The 23,250-nt window shown below is 47.3% G+C and overlaps 1 protein-coding gene across 2 annotated transcripts in view; it reads left to right on the top strand.

Moving 5' to 3' along the window:
* The window catches only part of LOC310750354 (uncharacterized protein), a 40,289-nt gene that overhangs the window by 9,290 nt on the left and 7,749 nt on the right, over window positions 1-23,250 (top strand). For both annotated transcript variants that reach the window (XM_083588267.1, XM_083588268.1), the window contains 15 exons: window positions 554-964; window positions 1,843-2,080; window positions 3,671-3,888; window positions 4,425-4,613; window positions 6,157-6,341; window positions 12,636-12,828; window positions 13,431-13,585; window positions 14,635-14,741; window positions 15,432-15,556; window positions 16,431-16,775; window positions 18,097-18,242; window positions 19,430-19,508; window positions 20,095-20,313; window positions 21,453-21,596; window positions 22,819-22,985. In XM_083588267.1, the coding sequence (XP_083444393.1) occupies window positions 554-964; window positions 1,843-2,080; window positions 3,671-3,888; window positions 4,425-4,613; window positions 6,157-6,341; window positions 12,636-12,828; window positions 13,431-13,585; window positions 14,635-14,741; window positions 15,432-15,556; window positions 16,431-16,775; window positions 18,097-18,242; window positions 19,430-19,508; window positions 20,095-20,313; window positions 21,453-21,596; window positions 22,819-22,985 (2,921 nt within the window). The remainder of the gene's footprint in view (window positions 1-553; window positions 965-1,842; window positions 2,081-3,670; window positions 3,889-4,424; window positions 4,614-6,156; window positions 6,342-12,635; window positions 12,829-13,430; window positions 13,586-14,634; window positions 14,742-15,431; window positions 15,557-16,430; window positions 16,776-18,096; window positions 18,243-19,429; window positions 19,509-20,094; window positions 20,314-21,452; window positions 21,597-22,818; window positions 22,986-23,250) is intronic.

Genomic DNA, 23,250 nt, shown 5'->3' with positions numbered 1-23,250 from the left:
AGACAAAATCCCTCTCCAAAGGCTTTTATGGGAAATCTTGGAAGACAGCCCTCATGTAGGGGGATAGCTTTCATCCCCTTGAATTATAATTATAATTATAATTATTTAAATTATGCCACCCTTATATAAATTATATGCCACCCTTCATCAAGATCTCAGGGTGGTTTACAAGAGGCAATTCAAAAAGGCATGCTCATTTTGATTTCAGAATCGGCATTTCGTTTCGTAACTGCATAAAATCCTTCTGAAAGATAAAAGAATCTGGATTTGGGGGACAAGTTTGGGAACCTCAGATTCCACATGGGAATTTTTGTAGGTCACTGCCCCTCCCAATCCCTTTTGCCTTGGCAGAGGGTGGGGGGAGAGGCAGTGGCTGAGTGCTAGGGGGCTGATCCAAAAGGCGGGTGGGCTTCTTGTGGGATGGAGTCCTCCGATGCTTCCTCTCACAGGCGCTGAATGAGTGTTGGAGTCCTTGAGTCGAGCTCCACCAATAACAGCAGGCTCCTCTGCCTTCCCTTCCCTGGGCCTAATTTGCTCCCATCTCTGTTGCCAGATTTTTGTGGTCCGCCGGAGCCTGTGTACTTTCCCCTCCCTGGAGGGATAGGTCCACATGCCACAGCTGATGTCACCTTCTCTTTCCCTGGTCATTCTTCCTGCACCCTGTCCTTGGCTGGCCTCCACACCGATGCCACTCATTTCCGACTAAGCCTGGAGTCCAATGCCACCCACGTGCGTGGCAGTGTCACCACAGATCTCGGCGGCTCCCTGGAGCGCAAGAACTTTTCTGGGGTGCCCTTTTCGCCTGGGCTGTTCAGCACATGGAGCCTCTTCACTTACCCTGACGGCCTCGCAAGCTTCTTGGACCACCAGGAGCATTTCCGTCTCTCCAGCGCCCAAGACATTCCCTTTGCAAACCTCAGCTCCTTGAGGATAATAGGAGCAACCGTGGCCAACGCGTCTCTAGGTAGGTTGGGTAGATTTTTTTGGTGGGGGGACACAAAGAAGAGTCCCCCTTGCTTTTGAACCAGCAGAAAGTAGGCAAACATTGATGTTTCTGTAAAGAGACATGGGGGGTCCCTGCAGCAAGCCCCTTCCACCTGGTTTCCTTGGAATTAATGTCAACAGAGGCCAACGAAGTTTCTGCACTGTCAGGTTCTCTCCTTGACATATATCTGCTAGCTGAGCATGATAGTCAGAAATCTGCAAGCAGTGCAACCTTTCCTTTGCATGTTGCAAGACTGCCAGCTTTTTCTTTCTCTTTTTTTGCATGCACAGACACCATTTTCCATGCACAGACACCATCACCTCCAACAAGGGGGGGGGGCAGTACAACCAAACATGGTGTAGTAGTTAGAGTGTCAGGTTTTGGACCTGGGAGATCAGGGTTCAATTCCCCACTCAGTCATGAAGCTCACTGGGTGACCTTGGAGTCAGCCGCAGCCTCTTAGCCTACCTTGCAGGCTCGTTGTAGGGATTGACTGAGGAGGGGGGGGTGAACTATGGACTCCTTGGAGAAAAAGTTGGGAGATAAATGAAATAAATAAGCCTTTCTGCTAACTTGCTTGCATAAGAAAGCTGGAGAGTCAGGTGGAGATCACCAACCTGGTGCCCAGAGATCTTGACGCAGTCGCAATTGGACCTGTGCCAGTCTCAAAGTGTGACTGACCTGCAGCCCACCCTCTCAATTCCCTCCAAGTCCACCACTGATTGTTTCTGGGAATAGCTGAAGGAGGGCAGGAAAAGGCTACAAAGGCTTTTTGTGCTTTCCCAGAGAATCTGCAAAGGAGGGTGCTCACATTGTTGGGTAAGTTCAGAGGCTGACCTCTTTGCCTTCCCTTCCAGAGTATCGCCTTTCTTTTGACCTACACTTCCCCAGCAGTGGCAGCAGCCTGCAGCTGGAAGATGCCATACGCCGCTACCTCAACAACTTCACCATCGGGCTGTGGGTTCGAAGTCAACCTGCTGCTGCTGCTGCTGGCTCCCACAAGATGTGCCTGGTCAGCTATGCGCTAAAGTGGAGGCAGCCAGAGTTTGCCCTCTTCCTCCTCTCCCCCTCGGGGCTGGAGTTCCATATCAAGGGGTAAGTAGGAGGTCCCTCCACTGGCAGTGATGGTTTTAAATGATGCTTCCCTCCCAGCTTTTGGTCTTGGATGTGGTTTTGAGGTTTTATGACATTTTATATGGGGTTTCTATACTGTGTGTGTGCATAATGCTATATATTACATATCTCCACAATTCTATGATTCTATGTCCTTTGCTGCTGCTCTAACTTGGGCACCGAAATGTTTCGAGCTGGAGGCACAGCCCTCTTACCATCCCAGTTGCCAGGAAGCCACTAAGTTTCTTTGTACTCCAAATGTCCATTATGTAAGGGGGATAGCTCAGCTGGCAGAGCATGCGACCCTTAATCTCAAGGTCGTAGGTTTGAGCCCCACATTGAGAAAAAGATTTCTGCACTGCAAGGGGTTGGACTAGATGACCCTCATGGTCCCTTCCAACTCTATGATTCTATTATCCCAGTTCCCTGTATTCTTTGGGTGTGGGAGGGAGTCGTGTGCTTTAAATGTGCTTGATGTGGATGTGGCCTCAGTTAAGGAGAGTTTCGTCAACGAGCCACCTACCAAGCAATTTACAGCAATTCCAAAATTATAATTTTTGACCTCATGACTATAAATGATGTGATCTGAACAAGCCAGGAAGCTGGCATGAAATGTATTCTTTGAAATGCATTTGCTGATTTATCTGCACACATCCCAGCCTGAGCATGGAAAGGTAAAAGTAATCCACAGTGATCCATGCGACGGTCACCTCCAGGCTTGACTACTGTAATTCGCTCTATGCGGGGCTGCCCTTGACCCAGAAACTCCAGCGGGTGCAGAATGCTGCAGCGAGGCTCCTCACGGGGTCTCTGCCATGGGAGCATATTCACCCAGTGCTTTTCCAGCTGCACTGGCTCCCGGTGGAGTACAGGGTCAGATTTAAGGTGCTGCTTTTTACCTTTAAAGCCCTTCACGGCCTAGGACCCTCGTACCTACGGGACCGCCTCTCCCGGTATGCCCCACGGAGAGCCTCAAGGTCCATAAATAGCAACACCCTAGTGGTCCCGGGCCCTAAGGAAGTTAGATTGGCTTCAACCAGAGCCAGGGCCTTTTCAACTCTGGCTCCGGTCTGGTGGAACGCTCTGCCTCATGAGACCAGGGCCCTGCAGGATCTGATTTCTTTCCGCAGGGCCTGTAAGGCAGAGTTGTTCCGCCTGGCCTTTGGCTTGCAGCCAATTTGATTCCCTCCCTCTCTTTCTTTTTTCTTTTCCTTCTCCTCCTGCGATGAGGCTACATTTTAATATTTTAATGTTTCAGTATTTTAATGCTATATTTTAATTTTGTTTTTAAGTTGTAATCATTCATCTTGTTTTTATTATTGCTTGTAAGCCGCTCTGAGCCCGGCCTTGGCTGGGGAGGGTGGGGTATAAATAAAAATTATTATTATTATTATTAAAAGGAGAACCCAGATAGTTCAGTTGTTAGAGCATGAGACTCTTAATATTAGGGTTGTGGGTTTGAGTCCCACAATGGGCAAAATATTCCTGCACTGCAGAGGGTTGGACTAGCTGACCCTTGCTGTCCATTCCACTTCTATGATTCTATCACTTCTTCCCGGTTTCTCTTTGCAGGTCAGTGATGTTCAGCGGCACCCAGGGCTCCCTTCTGGATGGATCCTGGCACCATGTGGCCGTCTCGGTCTCCAGCGCTCCTGGCTACCCGTCCTTCAAGGTCTTCGTGGATGGATTTCTCTGGGAGCCCCACTTCGCTGAGAGTAGCAGCTTCCTGAGGAAGGGGCTCTCCCTTGGGGGGAAGCTGATAATTGGACAGCTGGAGGTGGGCAGCAGAGGTAAGTCCCTCCTTTGCACAGAGGCTGTAGGCTTGCCCTGTGGCTGTAGTATAGAAACCCCATATAAAATGTCATAAAACCACATCCAAGACCAAAATCTGGGAAGAGAGCATCATTTAAAACCATCATTGCAAGTGGAGAGACCGCCTGCTTACCCCTTGATGTGGAACTCCAGCCCCGAGGGGGAGAGGAGGAAGAGGGCAAACTCTGGCTGCCTCCACTTCAGCGCATAGCTGACCAGGCACATCTTGCGGGAGCTGGTGGTAGCAGCAGCAGCAGGTTGACCTTGAACCCACAGCCCGATGGCGAAGTTGTTAAGGTAGTGGTGAATGGCATCTTCCAACTGCAGGCCGCTGCCACCACTGGGGAAGTGTAGATCAAAAGACCCCCCCCCTCAAAGCTGGGCCCATAACAAAGACTTGGGGAAAAGCCGTAGCCCCTCCATCTCTCACCTCCATGCCCCCACATCACTGGTCCTCATCTCTGGGCAATAAGGGGCTCTTACCACATCCCTGCATGTTGGGGCTGCATTGTAGGGACCAGCCTCTTTGTGGGTGACCTGAGTGAAGTCAACCTGTGGGACCGAGCCTTGCCCGAGGTTTCCATAAAACAGATGGCAGCCTCAAGGACTCGGTGGAAGTTCCCTGGGAACGTGGTGAGCTGGAGCACGCTGGTAGCAAAGAAGCCTTCCTCTGTGCAAATCAGCACTGCAAGCCAAGACCCAGGTAAGTGGCCTGGTGCAGCCAGATACATAAGCTAATCGCCAAATGGCACCTTAAACCTAAGTTACAGTCGCCGCAATGGAATGTCTAGGCACCAACTCCCCCCCAATGAATATTGTTTTTGTTTTTGTTGTTATCATTTCTATACTGCTTTATATTTTAAAGGAAAAATCTCAAAGCGGTTGACAACACATTAAAACATCCCATCAAACAATTCAGAATAAAACAAATTCAAGCACCTAGGGAAATATTTCAGAACCTTTCAGTGACATTTAGCTTTCCCCATACTTGTCGACCAACTTAATTAAAAGAGCTGCTCCATAGCAGAAGTAAATCTAGGAAGCCAGTGTGCTGTAGTGGTTAGAGTGTCAAAACAGGACCTTGGGAGAACAGGATTCAGATCCCCAGCCAGCCAGCCATGAAGCTCATTGAGTAACCTTGGAGTCAGTCGCAGCCTCTTAACCTACCTCACAGGGTTGTTGTAAGCAATGACTGAGGAGGGAGTGAACCATGGAGTCCTTGGAGGAAAAGGTGGGCTATAAATGCAGTAAATAAGCTCTTCTACCTACCTGCTTGGGACGCGGGTGGCGCTGTGGTCTAAACCACCGAGCCTAGGGCTTGCCGATCAGAAGGTTGGTGGTTCGAATCCCTGCGACAGGGTGAGCTCCTGTTGTTCGGTTCCAGCTTCTGCCCACCTAGCAATTCGAAAGCACATCAAAGTTCAAGTAGATAAATAGGTACCACTCCAGCAGGAAGGTAAATGGCGTTTCTGTGCGCTGCTCTGGTTTCGCCAGAAGTGGCTTAGTCATGCTGGCCACATGACCCAGAAAAACTGTCTGCGGACAAACGCCAGCTCCCTTGGCCTATAGAGCGAGATGAGCGCACAACCCCAGAGTTGTCCACGACTGGACCTAACTGTCAGGGTATCTTTACCTTTACCTTTACCTACCTGCTTAAGAAAGAAGGGCCAGCCAGATGGAGAGGTAGTTGCCAACCTGGCATCCAGAGATTGCCACATGGTCGCAACTGGACCTGTTCCAGTCACAAAACGTGCCTGGCGCCTGGTGAATTTAAAACACTGGATGAAGCCCAGGAACAAAGGGGGGGTGAGGGCAGGCAGCAGCTTGGGCTACTAAGGGGACAGTGTGATGTCACCATGTGACCTTCATCTCGGGTTGTGGGAAGCAGCTTTTAGCTCCTGTGAGACATGGGCTCCGGACTGAGAGGAGATATGAAAGCTATCTTCAGATATCTCAAGGGCAGTCACATGGAAGGTGGAGCAAGCTTTGTTTTCTCCCAGTCCAGAGGGTAGGGCTCAAAGCAATGGCTTCAAGTTACAAGAAAGGAGATTCCGACTAAACATTCTGTCATAAGAGGTGCTCAACAGTGGAATGGACTTCATCTGAAGGTGGTAGACTCTCCTTCCTTGAATGTTTTTAAGCAGAGGTTGGATGCTTGAGTTGAGATTCCTACATTGCAGGGGGTTGGGTTAGATGACCCTCGGTCTTCCAACTCTATGATTCCGTGATTCTGTGATTCACCACAGGCACCGCCTTCGTGTGGTTTGGGTTCCTTCGGCTCAGAGGCAAACAGTCAGCCCTGTGCACCGATCCAGAGCAGTCCCTGGTCTATACTGAGCTTGCGCTAGACCGGCGCCTCAAATGTGCTTTCTGGGGGCTGCAGCCAAATGGTCGACTCCGCAACATCGCAGACCCTCCTTCCTGCCTTCAGGTAAATGGAACTGGCACGCCCTCTCCTGAATGACTTCAGGGGATAAACTCTTTGGTAATGGTGGAGTGAGGGGTGCAGGAAGAATCGCCCCTATTTATTTATTTATTTATTTATCTGCATTCTTTGACTGCTTTTAATCTCAGTCTCTCAAATCTACAGGGTGAAAGCATTTTTATGATATTGGGTAATTTGAAGCAGTTGCTAGATCACAGCAACTCCTTTTCCAGTTTTTATTTATTTTATTTATGTTCTTTTATTTATGTTCTAAATTTTTCTTAAGTCGCAGTAGAACACACATAGAGTCTCTGTTTTCACATCACTGAATCGTTCCAACAAAGCAATATGTTATAGGCAATAAGGGGTCACCCAGACTGCTTTCGATTCACACCCCTTAAAGCAGCTTAAATTTATACAAGCTTCTTTTTAGGAGCTGATTGGTTCTCTCTCACACACACACACATTTATTTCCCCTCCACTCCTGAGAAAAATGAATAGGAAGACAAGCAGGGGGCGGGGTCCTTTGCACGGGGTGCCAACACCCCAAATGCTTTAGGAAAAGAAATGCAAGACTCCGGGAGTAGCTTGATAGTGCTTCAAAACAACCTGCTCTGGGATAGTTCAGGGTCATGGTTTTGAGCTCCATGGTGGGCCAAATAATCTTGCAAAACAGAGCATTGGAATATAGTGGTACCTTGGTTCTCGAACGGCTTATTTGTTGAACAAATCGGCTCCCAAATGCTGCAAACCTGGAAGTAAGTGTTCTGGTTTGCGAACGTTTTAAAGGAAGTCAACTGCAGCTTCCGCTTGGGGGAAAGGAAGCTCCTGCAGCCAATCAGAAGCCGCGCCTTGGTTTTCGAATGGTTTCAGGAGTTGAACAGACTTTCGGAACGGATTAAGTTCTTTTTTTATATATATTTTTTTTTTATAAATTTTTTATTGGTTTTTCAACACATATTAAAAGACAATACAACACAATACATAGACAAACAAACATATAAACATGTATAATTTCTTGACCTTTCTTTCCTAAAACCTTCTTTCAGCGACTTCCCCATACCTCCCCTTTCTGCATCCCTGTTTTAAATCATTCCAGCAACCCCTAATTTCAATTTCTTGTAGCACTTTCTTTAACTCTTTTTTTTTCATATCCAATTGTTTGTCACTGCAATTCTATTTTGCATTACCCAAGACATTTTAACATTCATTAATTTTACAGCAATTCTTAAGATAAACTTTAAATTTCTTCCAATCTTCCTCCACCGTCTCTTTCCCTTGGTCACGGATTCTGCCAGTCATCTCCGCCAGTCCCATGTAGTCGATCACCTTGGTCTGCCATTCTTCCAGTGTGGGTAGTTCTTGTGTCTTCCAATACTTTGCTAAAAGTACTCTTGCTGCTGTTGTAGCATACATAAAAAACATCCTATCTTTCCTTGACACCAATTGGCCTACCATGCCCAGGAGGAAAGCTTCTGGTTTCTTCACGAAAGTGCATTTCAGCACCTTTTTCATTTCATTATAAATCATTTCCCAGAAGACCTTAATCCTAGGGCACGTCCACCAAAGGTGGCAAAAGGTACCTTCAGTTTCCTTACATTTCCAACATTTGTTATTGGGCGTGTGGTAAATTTTTGCCAGCTTGACTGGGGTCATGTACCACCTATATATCATTTTCATAATGTTCTCTCTTAAGGCATTACATGCCGTGAACTTTATACCGGTGGTCCATAACTGTTCCCAGTCAGCAAACATGATGTTATGACCAATGTCTTGTGCCCATTTAATCATAGCTGATTTAACCGTCTCATCCTGTGTATTCCATTTCAACAGCAAGTTATACATTCTTGACAGATTCTTAGTATTGGGTTCCAATAGCTCTGTTTCTAATTTTGACCTCTCCACCTGGAAGCCAATTTTCCTGTCCAGTTTGAAAACTTCATTTATCTGATGGTAATGAAGCCAATCTCTTACTTTTGACTTCAATTTCTCATAGCTCTGCAATTTCACTTTTCCCTCCTCATGTTCTATAATTTCCCAATATTTTGGCCATTTGGGTTCCATATTAAGTTTTTTCACTTCCTTAGCTTCCATTGGTGACAACCACCTGGGGGTTTTGTTTTCCAACAAATCTTTGTACCGAATCCAAACATTATATAATGCTTTCCTAACAATATGGTTTTTGAAACCTTGATGAGTTTTAACCTTGTCATACCATATATATGCATGCCAGCCAAATCTGTTATTGAACCCTTCCAGATCCAAAATGTCTGTGTTTTCAAGAAGCAGCCAACTTTTCAGCCAGCAGAAAGCCGCTGATTCATAATACAACTTTAAGTCCGGCAGGGCAAACCCCCCTCTTTCTTTTGCATCAGTTAGTATCTTAAATTTTATTCTGGGCTTTTTGCCCTGCCAGACAAATCTAGATATATCTTTTTGCCACCTCTTGAAACAATCCATTTTGTCCAAAATCTGCAATGTTTGAAACAAAAACAACATTCTCGGCAAGACATTCATCTTAATAACAGCAATTCGGCCTAACAAGGAAAGTCTCAAATTTGACCATACTTCTAAATCTTTCTTAACTTCTGACCAACATTTCTCATAGTTATCTTTAAATAAATTCACATTCTTAGATGTCAAATTAATCCCCAGGTATTTCACCTTCTTTGCTACCGTTAAACCAGTTTCACTCTGAAACCTCTCTCTTTCAACCACTGTTAGATTTTTATCCAATACTTTCATTTTCTGTTTGTTCAGCTTAAATCCTGCTACTTGACCAAATACTTGTATTAGTTCTAAAACTCTTTTCGTACTAGTGTCTGGCTCTTGTAATGTTAAAACTAGATCATCTGCAAATGCTCTCAGTTTATACTGTTTAGCTCCGACCTGAATCCCTTTAACCAGCTGGTCCTCTCTAATCATGTTTAATAAGACCTCCAGGACCGATATAAAAAGTAGTGGGGATATTGGGCATCCCTGTCGTGTCCCTTTCTCAATAGGAAATTCTTCTATAACCACATTATTTACAATCAATTTTGCTTTTTGTTCAGAATAAATTGCACTTATACCATTTTCAAAACCTTGGCCTACCCCCATCCCTTGGAGATTCTTTTTCATAAAATTCCAAGAAATATTGTCAAAGGCTTTCTCCGCATCCACAAATATTAAAACTGCCTTGGTATTAATATTAACTTCCAGTAACTCCATAATGTCTATTATGTTTCTCACATTGTCTGACAAGTGTCTTCCTGGGAGAAAGCCCGCTTGGTCTTTATGAATCTCCCCCACCAAAACTCTTTTCAGTCTTTTTGCCAAAATGTCTGCAAAAATTTTGTAATCCACATTAAGTAATGATATAGGGCGGTAGTTCTTAACCTGGTTCTTCTCAGTCTCTGACTTTGGTATAAGTGTAATATATGCTTCTTTCCACGATTCAGGTGCCTTCTTCCCCTCTAAGATTTCGTTACAGACCTCCTTCAACGGTTGTATAAGCCATTCTTTCAAAGCTTTATAATATCTGGAGGTCAGTCCATCAGGTCCTGGAGATTTTCCCAATTGCATATTTTGAATGGCTCCCTCAATTTCTTGATCAGTTATCTTCTGATTCAAAGTCACTTTACTTTGTTCAGAAATTTTTTGTAATCCATATTTTTTAAGAAATTCTTCTATTTCTTTTTCATTCACCGGCCCTTGTGCATAAAGTCTCCTGAAATAACTCTGAAAGCAGTTTCTGATCTCATTTGGTTTATAAATGTTCTTTCCCTCCACTTCTAGATTTGTAACCGTATTCTGTTTTTGTCTCTTCTTCAGTTGCCATGCCAAAAATTTCCCACATTTGTCTGCCGATTCAAATGTCTTTTGTCTCATTTGTTTTATTTTCCATTCTATCTCTTGATTCATCAGTTCCATATATTGTCTCTGGTAGAACTTGATTTCTCTCAAGATTTCATGTGACTTTGGTTTAGATCTCAATCTTTTTTCTCCTTCTTTTATCTTTTCCAGGATCTTATCCTTCTTCTCATTCTGTCTCTTTCTTTTTATGGCATTCTGTTGTATTAAAAATCCTCGCATGACAGCTTTACTTGCGTCCCAAATTACTCTTTTTTCCACTTCTGTTCTCAGATTTATCTCAAAGTAGTCCTTTACCACTTTCTGGGCCTTTTTATAGACCTCTTCGTCTCTAAATAGGGAGTCATTCATCCTCCATCTGAAGGAGCCAGCTGTTGTTGGGTTCATCTCCATCTTTACAGCATTATGGTCGGAGCAAGTCTTTGGGCAGATTTCCACTTTCTTAATCTTTGATGCCATCCCACTAGTTATCCATATTTGGTCGATTCTAGTCCATGTCATTTTTGCTTCAGAGAAGAAAGTTCCCTCTCTTTCAAGAGGGTTCCTTGTTCTCCAGATGTCAATCAGATTCATATTGTCAGTCATTTCAAAAAAGGTCTTAGGTAATCTCCCATCCTTGGAGATCACCTGTTTTTGTGCTTTGTCCATATTTGTAGAAACCACTCCATTCATGTCTCCCATTAAAATTACATTATAATCCAAAAAGTCTATTAATGTCTCATGCAATTTCTTTAAAAATTCTGACTTCCCTTCATTTGGTGCGGAACGGATTAAGTTCAACAACCAAGGTACCACTACTGATGAGCCTTGTGGTCCCTTCCAGCTCCACATTCTATGATTCTATGTACCTTTGGGGGGGGGGGAAACCCCACCGGCTCTTCTGCTTATTTTTCAGCATGAACCTGAGGAGGCGGACGGAGCAGCAGGAGATTCCTCACCCTGATGCTGGTGGGGGCCTCTTGGCTAAGTCCTGGGGTGTTGCTCATGCATTTCAAAAAACCACCAATTAATTAATTACATTGATATACCCTGCTTCATCCGAAGATCTCAGGGCAGTTCAAAAGATTAAAGAACAGGATAAAAGCACAAATAAATTGTTTGAACAGAAACAAAACCAAACAAAAACAGCCTTTAAAACACATTTAAAAGGCTGTAGAATATTAATCAGCCCACAATGTTATTTTTGGAAAGGTGAAGACTCACTGCACAGATATACATAAAAGGTCAGTGTTGTTGTTGTTGTTTTAAATGCAACACAATGTTTTTAAAATGCAACAGCCCATTGAGTGCAGACTCGCTGACCAACCATTTGACTTGGTGGCAGGTCGCCTCAGTGGCAAAGGCAGTCTCTCTTCCCCTCACACCAGCTGTATACCCACCATACTTCATTTAAAACACCCCCGTTCCAAAAGGGTGCTGGGAATTGTAGCTTTGTGATGGCTGAGCTACAGTTCCCAAGATTATTTAAAGGAAGGAGATGAGCATCAGGGATATGGCACACATACAGCCACCAGCACTGCCGGTTTGAAACCAGCTTGGAACAGCATCCACTGCCCTGCATTTCCCAGCTCTAGAAATGGCATTTTTGTGTGAGTGCTGCTATTTTCTTTTAGGTGTTCCTTGTCCCTTTCACAGAAAAACTACTTGCTTAGGAGTCATAAGAGTTAAATAGATTTAAGTCTGTAGTTTCGGGGTGACATCTCAAGGCAGTTTTTAAATGTTTGATTGTTTTGCTGTGTTTTTATATTCTGTTGGAAGAGTAGCTGGGACAACCCAATCTGATGGGCGGTGTAAAAATAATAAAATTATTACTAAATTATTATTACAAAGAAAGGAGCTCTAATTCCTGTGGGGTATCTCTGTGTGAGTTCTTGTGCCAGCTTGCCGATGAGCTCAGTTGTTTGTGGGTTTCCCCCCTTCAATAATTAGTTTTCAGTTACAATAATCCAATGGTAGCCTCATTATAACAATGCCAAGTTATAATACAATTATGAACCCCAGTCATTCAGATGCCAAATTATATAATTTAGGAGGCCTCCCATGTGCTAGAATTGATGGTTTGATGATTTACTTTGTTTCTGCGTTCCAAAATCTTATTGATCTCAATTCCATTCCATTCAAAATAACACTCCCTTATACAACAACTGCAATATTAACGGCATCCATTCATCTTGACACATTAAATGATTTACAAATCTGTAGGTGAAGCACTCAAACTATATCCTTATTCCTTCTGTATGTGACAATTATTCTGTCCATTGTGTTCCTTCCTGTCCGGTTAGCTCAGTTGTTAAAAGTGTGATGCTAATAATGCCAAGATTATGGGTTTGATCCCCGTATAGGTTCATATTCCTGCATTTCAGGGAGTTGGACTAGATGATCCAATGGGTCCCTTCCAACTCTCTGATTCTGTGATTCATGCCAGCTTCTCCCCTGTTCTCTGTGCAGGTGGCACCAGACGGAGTCTCCTTGTTGAGCAGTTCAGACTGTTCCACGGACACCAAGAGCTCCTTTCGCCTCTTACCGGACCAGCGGCTGCAGAATCTGCACTTGGGGTTCTGTGTGTTTCAAGGAGTCATTCACACCAAGCTCTACCTGGGGAAGTGCACCCCACAGGCATTGTACTTTGTGCTGGATCGGGGTGCGTTCTTTAAAAAGTATACTTGCCCCTCCCTTCCTCCAAGGAGCTCAGGGCAGCAGACATGACTCCTCCCTCCCCTTTCACATTTTATCTTCACCACAACCCTGCATGGTAGGAGGCTTGGGTGAGGCAGAATGACTGACACAATACCTGGTGCTTCGTTGGGGCTCATCTCACACAGCTAACAGTTTGGACTGCTTCATTTTGCTGTGGGGAGGGGTGAGCTGTGATGAGCCCAGCTGGTGTGTGTGCAAAAGGAAGCCTGATGTGTTTGTTAGCAGACTTTGCAGGTTGTGTGAATTAGATTGGCGTAATCACTTACAGTTTCTGGAGTTCAAAGGCTTTATTCATGCAAGAACTATTTATAGGTTGGGCGGAGATGAGAGAGAGAAAGACATTTTGTCAGGACAAAATAAAAACAAAATAGCTCAGGGTTAAGGGGCAGAGTAAACAGAGGCTACAAGCAAGTGCTGACTAGATTGTTAGACAAACAGTGCCTTGTATGGTTTAAAGTAACACATGTAGAAATTCAGTGAGAAGGAAATGTATTTGTTTTTCTCCAACGGTGTGCACATCATGCTCTTTGCCATTTCCTCCTGCAGATGTGTACTGCCCCCAGTCCAGGGCCTGGAGATCCAGGAAGGACAAATGCCTCTTCCTTGTCTTGGATGCGGCCCTTGAGTGGAGCCAGGCCCTGAAGTTCTGCCAGAGGTTCCACGGTGGGAGCCTGGCCACGCTGAGCAGCCCACAAGATCTGGTGAGCAGTTGCTCTGGTCTGAGCACAGGGAGTATCTGAAATGGCACCCAGGGCTGCCAAGAGTCATTTAGGCCCCAGGGAAGAAAATAAAATGGGGCCCCCACCCAGCAAGGGCTGGCCAGCTAAAAGTATTTACACAGGATATAAAATAAATTTGTAATCTCATCTTTATGTTAATAATAAACACGATAACATTTGCTTGAATTAATTTCATTCTGGATTGTTTGATTGGATGTTTATTAGGAATTTCAACATAACAATTTATCAAAAATACATCATCCTCATTTCCCCCCCATTTTTTCCTCCCCCCTCCCCTAAAAAGAACCCCCCCCCAGACTTCCCTCAGCTCCTCTCTCTGGTTTCTCAGCATATGCTATTCTCTTCATATTGTAAAATGTTAAAGATCCTTAATTAATCTATCAATATGTTACCAATAAAAAATTTGTGTATGTTTATTCAAAACCTGCCAAGGAGTCCAGTTCATTTTGTTGTTTCTTTAAGTACTTTGCAAAAGGTTCCCAATCTTCTTTAAAGTCACAGTTATCCTTATCACGTAGTTTTTGTGTCAATTTTGCCAGTTCCGCGTAATCCATCAGTTTCTCTTGCCACAGTACTTTGGTTGGGATTTCCTCATGTTTGATTGGCTGTTTAAATGTGTTGTCAACCACTTTGAGATTTCATTTAAAATATAAAATCGTATATAAATGAAATGAATAATAACAATGACAATAATAAATCCCACCGGGGGGGAAATATGGCGCCTAGACATTCCATTGTGGCGACTGTAAATTAGGTTTAGATCAGTTGAGTCTCTAACACTGATCACTCTGCCTCATGATAGGGCCGGCCCTACGTAGGTAATGGTGCTGGGCTTCCCAGTCTAGGCTCTTTGCACTCCTCCCAGCATCTCCTTGGCACTCAGGCCTCTCCACCCTGCTGTCTCTGGTGGCTTTGCACAGTTTGCATCCTTTGGGGTGCGCTGACCGGCAAGATCCCCACTGCGTGTTTTTGACTGGCGAAGGAGAATGACCTTCTGCGTTCCTCCACAGGTCTGGCTGCAGAAAGAGCTGGAGGTGAGTGTCTGGACTGGGCTTCGCAGTGGCAGAGGCTTGTGGCATTGGGCCGATGGGGCACCCTTCAACAAAGCCTTACAACGGTAAGTAAGAACCCCTGAGAAAGAGACTGTGGGGCAGGATGGGTGGATTGGGGCCATTAGTCTATTAAGACAGCAATCCTGTGCACACCTGCTTAGAAGTGCATCTCACAGAACTTAGTAAGAACCACTTCTGAATAATCAGTCAATAAATAATAGAAGCAGCTATAGTGCAGAGATTGAACACACTCGCTGCAAATTCATCTTGCCATCCGTACAAGAACCCAGTAAGGTTGGCCACTATCATTGTCACCATATTGCATGTGGGGGAAGGTATGGGGAGAGGCTGCAGCTGGGAGCGAGTTAGTTTATCTTAAGCAACTTTCAAAGGAGTTCTATTTTTATTTAATTACTTTTTTTCATTGTATTGTATGTTGAAAAGTCTCAGCCCCCCCCCCAAATTATCAAAGGAGTTTGAAGTCTCCTAAGGAGCTGTTCAGGTCCTGAAGGTCTGATAGATAAGCGTTCAGAGGAGCTGTTTCATTCACCAAGCTTATTTTGCCTGGATCTAGCAATCGCAAGTCTTGAACAACTTTCTTTGATTGCCAAGAAGGTTGTCTGAGAAACATGGGACTGAAGCCAAGCCAAGGGGACGAGATGTAAAAGTGAGCACCTCAAAAGGGCACAAGTCAGCAGGCCTGCCAGACGCCGTCTCTGGCTTCCCTCACCCTCTCTCATTCTCTTTGGGGCCAGCTTTGTTCTCTCACAGGGTCCCTCGGACATAGAAACCTGCATGCTGGCCCTGAGCTCCGGCTTCCTGAAGGCTGAGCCGTGCCACAGGCCTCACCGCTGGATATGCCAGGCCTCCCACCAGAGTGGTAAGCAGAACTGCTTTGGGCTGCAGACTTTTTTCATTTCATAGAATCCTAGAGTTGGAAGGGACCACAAGGGTCATCTAGTCCAACCCCCTGCAATGCAGCTGTCCCATACAGAGATCGAACCTGCAACCTTGGCATTAGCAGCACCACACTCTAACCAGCTGAGCTATCCAGGCTGAGTTTTCATTTTGGTATTTATGGGGCATTCCTGAATTGCAGGAGGTTGGACTAAATAATAATAATAATAATAATAATAATAATAATAATAATAATAATAATAATATTTTTTATTTATACCCCGCCCTCCCCAGCCAGAGCCGGGCTCAGGGTGGCTAACACCAATAAAATCACAGTAAAAACATAATAGGGGAAAGAGGGGGGGGGACAAATTTAAAATACCAGTTAAAATGCAATTTAAAATGCAGCCTCATTTTAAAATAGCCGATAAATCAAGACCATAAGGGGAGGGAAACATAAGGGTCAGACCGAGTCCAAACCAAAGGCCCTGCAGAAAGATGTCAAGTCCTGCAGGGCCCTAGTCTCTTGTGACAGAGTGTTCCACCATGACGGGGCCAGTGCTGAAAAGTCCTTGGCCCTAGTTGAAACCAATCTAACCTCCTTGAGGCTCGGGACCTCCAAAGTGTTGTCATTTGTGGACCTTAAGGTCCTCCGCGGGGCATACCAGGCGAGGCGGTCCCGTAGGTATGTGGGTCCTAGGCCGCATAGGGCTTTAAAGGTCAAAACCAGCACCTTAAACCTGACCCTGTACTATACCGGGAGCCAGTGCAGTTGGTAAAGCACTGGATGAATGTCATCCCGTGGCCCTTGTGGTCCCTTCCAACCCCACAATTCTATGATTCTCCCCTCCCCTCAGGCTCCTACATGACCTTCCCTGAGAAGTCCTTCTATGGCGCTCCCTCCTTGGACCTGAGCTTCCCTTCGCTGGAGGCTGCCAAGCGGCAGTGCTCTGCCTTGGGCACGGGGTGTGACGCCGTGGTCAGCTCCGCAGGGGGCCACCGCCTTGCCAGGGGGACACGCCTTGTGGCCCTGGAAGACCCTGACGCCAGTTCGGCTGCTGCCGTGCATGTCAAGACGAGCTGCCGGCCCGGCTTCTCTGGCCAGGACTGCCAGTCGATGTGCCCCCGGTGTGAGCCAGGCCTGAGCTGCAACCCGCTGACGGGCCTCTGCGATGGATTCCTGCGCTACAGGGAGGCAGCCGGTATGTGCCTCTGTCAGGGAATCAGGAGCAGGAGCACTGGGGAGAGAGGATTGGGAGAGCGAAGGGGAAGAATCCGAGGGCAGCGTAGGGGAGTATGACAGTGGCCCGAGAGATTCCATGAGCTTCTCCAGCGAATCAGAAGATTCCCAGAAGGGGGCGCCGATGGTCAGGGCAAGGGGGGGGTCCCAGGGGGGATGCACCAGAAACAAGGAGCCCAAAGCAGCAGTGGAGGATCGGGACCAGTTTCCCCACCAGAGCGTAGTGGGGGGGAGGAGTCACATGTGTCAGGGGCAGTGTCTCCTCCAGAGAGGGAGTCAGGGCTGACCACGCCTCCAACGGAGGGGAGGTCAGTTGCAGCTAGCCCCCCCGAAGGGGGAAGCAGTGACAGCAGCAGTGGAACGGTCAGAAGGAAAGCTGCTGGCTGGGCGCGCGCGCCAAGTTCAAATGTGCAGGCGCGCGGAACAGCAGGAGACCCGGATGGGGAACCAGCTCCTAAAGCCCGCCGGAGGGAGGGAGAAGGCTATGGGGAATCAGCGGGAGAAGAGGCTAGAAAGGGCGGAACCCCGGCGGGCAGGCGGACCCAGAGGAGGAAGGAGCAGCGGAGAAGGTGGAGCAAGGCTAGAATCTTAAATTGGTGTCAAGGGGGAGGAGACTCAGACGGAGCATCAGTGGTCTGACACTTGAGACGTGGGGCTGCGCGCTGCGGCTCTGGAAGTGAAACTGAACTTCAATAAAGACTTTTATACTTAACAACGAAGCAGCGTTGGTCCTTTGTGAGCTGGGACCTAGGGTAGCCCTGACAGCATCTCAAAGCAGTGGGCTAATGGGTTCTCCTCCGAGCCGTCCCTAATGCAGCCACCCTCAATCCCATGCAAAAAAAGGTCACATTTGGAGAAACAGGGTTAAACCAGTCGTGGCACTGGCTCCAACCGCCAGCCCTGGAGCCCTGAGAGGAAGGAGGGCTGGTGGCCTCGTTTGGCACCATGGAGCCCTTCAGACCTTCTGCTGCTCCCCCCCCATAACCTCCCTTGCCACCTGTTTGCTCCCTTGGCCCAGTGCAAATGGAATTGCAGCTGCCTTCAAGCTTGTAGCTCTTCCAGAATAATAAAAATATTTTTTATTCATACCCCGCCCTCCCCGGCCAAGGCCGGGCTCAGAGCGGCTTGCCAGGAAGCACCATGCCTTCTGACTTAAAAACCCTGCTCCTGAGTGCCAGGAGCCAGGGGGCACCCTGCAGTTACTTGGTGCACAAGGGTGTGTAGTTGCCGAGTAACCCCCTGGCATCGCGGTCAGCTAGTAATGGCCAAACCCCTTTCCCTAGCGGTGTATGTCTCTCTGAAGTGCCTGCCCCTGGATGGCTGGGTGTTTGAGCATGGAGCCTGCGTGTCCTCGGAGCGCTACAGCAGGCAGGACGAAGCAGCCTCTGCTTGCCAGAGGTACCTGGGTGCTACCGTGCAGAAGGTCAAGGTGAGATGGGGTCCCTGCTGGAGGCTAGGGGTGGGGGAGGAGGTAGGTTCTGGTGAACTTCTCACATTGGAACCACCATAATTTAACTTGACTAGAGTTGAGAGGGACCCCAATAGCCATGGAATGGGTGTGCTATGCCAACCTCCTGGAGATGGGCTGTGGGAAGGGGTCCTGGGTAGTGCTTTTTTTCTAGGAAAAAGGTGCCGGTACTCTGGGTAATTGCCCTGGGTGCAAAATTTCCTCAGGGCCAGGAAAAACAAATACATGTTAAACAATTACATGATTTACTGGAACTTCATTGAGATCTTGGTATATAGTAAAGGTAAAGGGACCCCTGACCGTTAGGTCCAGACGTGGCCGACTCTGGGGTTGTGGCGCTCATCTCGCTTTATTGGCCGAGGGAGCCGACATATAGCTTCCGGGTCATGTGACCAGCATGACTAAGCCGCTTCTGGCGAACCAGAGCAGCGCACGGAAACGCCGTTTACCTTCCCGCCAGAGTGGTACCTATTTATCTACTTGCACTTTGAGGTGCTTTCGAACTGCTAGGTTGGCAGGAGCAGGGACTGAGCGACAGGAGCTCACCCTGTCGCGGGAATTCGAACTGCCGACCTTCTGATCAGCAAGTCCTAGGCTCTGTGGCTTAACCCACAGCACCACCCACGTCCCTATCTTGGTATATAGAGATGCATTATAAATAACTTGCTGCATTATGCATGCCTATTTTTACCACAGGGGTAGCACTGTCCAACATTTTGCCAGGACCTGGGCTCGCATCTCCTTCCCCAAGCCCAGGAAGCATTTGCCCAGCTTAGGGAAGAAGGCACAATGCTCTAAGGGGGTCTGCCCGGCTTTGGGAAGGAGGCAGCAGGGCTCCAGAATCCTGTCACAGCCTCCTGCCTCCTTGGGAAAGGAGGCGTGATGCTCTGAGGGGTCCAAGAGCCCTTCCTCCTCCTCCCCTCCAAAAAGGTGATGGCTTTGTGTACCATTGTGTCCCACCAGAAAAAAAGCACTGATCCTGGGACAGGCAAAGTACTTTGAACCTGACATGCCTGATCTCTCCCGCAACCTCCCCTAGTCTTGCCCCAGCCAACCTGGCCAGGGATCAAGGGGGTGATGATGGGAGCCCAGCAACATCTGACTGCCCCACAGGCTAAGCTGCCCCCCCCTTTCTTTCTTTTTTTCAGGCCAGGGCTGGCTTTGCTGGTGGTGAAAGAAGAGGCTCAGAGCCAGGCAGCTTCCGTTGGGCTTGCCAGCGACCTGAAGGTGGGAGTATTCTCTGGGGAGAAAATATGATGATGAGAATTTATTAAATTTGTATACCGCAGGTCTCAGGGCAGTTCTCAACATAGAATCACAATATCACAAAATCACAAAATACATAATAAAAACAAGAACAACCCAATAATCCCACTGGCTCCCCAATACATTTTAAAAGGGCTTTGGATGTCAGTCAGCCAAAGGCCTGGTTAAGGAGGAACATTTTTGCCTGGCACCTAAATCCCCACTCAGTCTGTCATCTCCTTTGATGCACTGAGGGCTTAATGCCAACGTATCCTTATAGAGGAGAGGTGGGGAATGTTAGGGGTCTTTTGCCCTTTGTCACACTTCAGGGGATGCCCTCAGGAGCAGAGTTCCATGCTGCATACATGCCTTATATTTAAAGCACATTATCCAATGTACCCTGGGAACTGCATGTTGTTAAGGGTCCTGGGGGGTTCTAGCTCTGTGAGGGGTAAACTACAGTTCCCAGTTTTCGGGTGGAGGAAATGTGCCTTAAGTTGCCTTGTTCTGTACATTGCCAGGAAGAGCTTTCACTTTATTTCTCCCGCTTCATGGCATCCCCACACAGATGTGGACCTGCCATCTTTCAGGGAGAAGCTGCTCCTTCCTCAGCAGGGCTTGGCCGCCCAGCAGAGGCGAGCGTCGCTGCAGGAAGCCAAGGACGCCTGCTACCTGCAGAAGGAGGGCTGCACGGGGCTGCTGAGACTTAGCGGGGCCTATTACCTGGTGGCAGGGACGGTGTTGGTGGACAGCCCTGGCTCGGACGCCATCCTCTACGTGAAGGCAGGTGAGTGGCTGCTTCTGCTGCATTCGAGATGCAGGAGGACAGGGAGGAGGTTGGGAAGGGGGAATAGTAGTGGGTTGGTAGATCGGGGGCTGGAACACCTTCCTCCCTCCATTTCAGGGATGCCCCTGAACACTGCACAGCCCAGCAAGGTGCTTTAAATGTGTCTTGTGGTGGCAGGTTAAAGGCCAACCCAGTGTATGGCAGTCTGAGCTTGTGTGGATTAGAAGCCCCTTTGTCAATGGATTTCAGGAGCCTCTCCCAGAATAAATTCATGCCTGGCTTACTGCCAGTGGCGTAGCGTGGGTTGACAGCACCCGGGGCAAGGCAAGTAATTTGCGCCCCCTAACCCGTGGATTTGCGCCCCCTAACCCTAACCCCCAGATGTTGCACCCGGTGCGGCCGGCCCCCCCTGCACCCCCCACGCTACACCACTGCTTACTGCCCTTTGACCCATCCTACCTGGGCTGAGGAATGTTTGCAGGTTCAGCTGCATGAGAAGACAGGAGATGTCTCCCATTCTGCCTCTGCCTGTGCCCTGTTTCCAAGAGTGGCCAGTCAGATGCATCTGGGGAGTCCTCAATGAGGGCTGGGAGGCAATTTTATTATTTACTGCTTATTTATTTCAGCCCAAGAGGCTTCCAGTTAAAACAAGGCAGTCCCTGCAGGCTTATAATCTAAAAATCATGACAGACAGACACAAGGGGAAAGGGGCAGGGAGGGAAGAGAGAAACAGCCTTTCCCTGATGGTCTTCAGAGGCTGAATTGAAACAGAGATCCCACTCTGGTGTCAATAAAAGCCTAAGATTTGCTGGAGAGGACCAAAGACCCGGTGGCCAAATACATCACACAAGGCACAAAGGCAGCCCTAAGCCCACCTGGCCAGTACTGAGAATTTCCTCCCTAGTCCAGCGCTGAGAGAGGCTTCCTTGTTGAGGCTGGCCATTCCTCCTGTGTATTGGTGTGTGCCTGTGCCGCCAGGTTCAAAGGCTGAGCTTCAAGGCTGCAGGATCTGACCCCTGACACCTCCAGTGACTTCTGCAGGGCCTCCAGCAGACATCCAGAGTATCGTGAGGCCAGTCAGAGGGGCTGGTGTCTCCAGGTAGCTCACTGCCTTAACCAACAACTCTCTGTCCTTGCAGCCTGCTCCCCCAGCTTCTGTGGGGATGGGTGCCGGCGGCGCTGCTCTCCGTGCTTGAGCACATCGACCTACAACCCCCTGACGGGCCAATGCGATGGGCGCCACCTGCGCTGCGTCCGTCGCTTCACCCCCTCGTGCCTTCATGGTAAGTTTGGGGGCGGGGCGGAATATGAGTGACATAAAAATGCTGCAGCATGACTGAGTGAGGCCTTGTTGGCATATGACACCTGCGCTCAGAGATCTGCCCTGGTTGCTGATTTGCTCCTGCACCGAGTTCAAGGTGTTGCCATTTGCATATAAAGCCCATGGCAACTTGGGACCAGTTTACCTACGAGATTGTGTGCTTACATGTGCCTATCAACTGTTTAAAGGGTAAAGGTAAAGGGACCCCTGACCATTAGGTCCAGTCGTGACCGACTTGGCATAATTGGCATTGCTACAGGTGCCACAGATACACTTTGTTATAGTGGTGTGTGGGGGTGTGTACAATTTTACAACAAAACATACAAATTCTACAGCAAAACCAAAAATAACATCAAATTGACCTCCCCTCCCCTTCCATCTGTGGTTTCTTTTATTTTTACTGCTGCATATCCAAACTAATACCTTGATTATTTATTTCTATAATAATTTCCTTGAGTTATCTTTACTACTCATTTTACATTAACCCTGCTGATGTTTTAAGTTGTGTTACATTTTTTTTTCAAATACTCAGTAAATTTCTTTGTTAAAATTTCTTTCTTCCTAGTTCCTTACTCCTCCCATCGAAGTTTAGCCATCTCCACATACTCCACCAAGCACCTACACTTTGGAACTCACTGCCTATTGAGATCAAGCAGGCGCCTTCACTGTACTCTTTTCAACACCTGCTAAAAACATCCTTGTTTAGGCAACCCTAGCCAGGTGTTTGGAAAGTGGATGTGAATTTCTGTATGTTTTAGTACTTTAACTTCTGTATGTTTAAAAGTATTATTGTTAATTTTCTTGATGTTACTGTTTTATCTTTCAGTAAGCCACTTCGAGGTGTGTGGCTTTTTAAAAAAATATACAATCAAGCAGTGTATCTTTTTTTAATGAAATAAATAAGTACAAGGCAGGCCTTCTTTTGCTCCATGAACTCCCACAGTTGGGCGCATTTCTTTAGCTTAATCATTTACGCTCATCTTTTCTGTTAATAAAATAAGCCAAGTGGCTTTGTGATAAAAGGGAAAGTCAACATAAGAAAAACAAAGCAATACCTCATTGGAAATAACAACATCGTCAAGAGGCAGCAGCGCTACAACTTCACAGAGAACAGGCAGGCTAGCGGGTTAGAGTCAGGGTCACGTTGCGAAGCTACTACTGCTCTGCCTGTGGTTGTTTTCCAGGTTTGGTGAGCTCAAGATGTCCACATGCTCCTGGCTGGTGGTTCTGGGACGGTCACTGCTATTACGTGGAGGAGCACAGCAGCAAGAACTGGCAGGGGGCAAAAGCCACCTGCCAGACATATGGAAAAGACGTGAGCCTCCTGACCCTCAGCAGCGCCAAGGAAAAGGCAGGTTGGGAGCTAGTCATGCTCCCAGGTGGCATGGCTGGTGCTCCATGCTTCACTGTGGGGTAGCTGCCAGTAAGCTTGTGTGGCCCAGTTCAAGGCCAGTATATGAAGCCCTAAATGACTTGGGCCCATGCACCTTCCCCATTGCCAACCATCTTGGACTCTGTAAAATCAGTAGGTGAGGTCTATTCAGGGATGTTACTACAGGGCCTTTCCAGTGGTGCTCCCATTTTGTGGAGTGCCCTCCTCACTACTGACTTTTAGG

Source organism: Podarcis filfolensis (genome assembly GCF_964270895.1).
Source record: "Podarcis filfolensis genome assembly, chromosome: 15".
Taxonomy (NCBI): domain Eukaryota; kingdom Metazoa; phylum Chordata; class Lepidosauria; order Squamata; family Lacertidae; genus Podarcis; species Podarcis filfolensis.
This window is presented reverse-complemented; position numbering and strand designations above follow the sequence as displayed.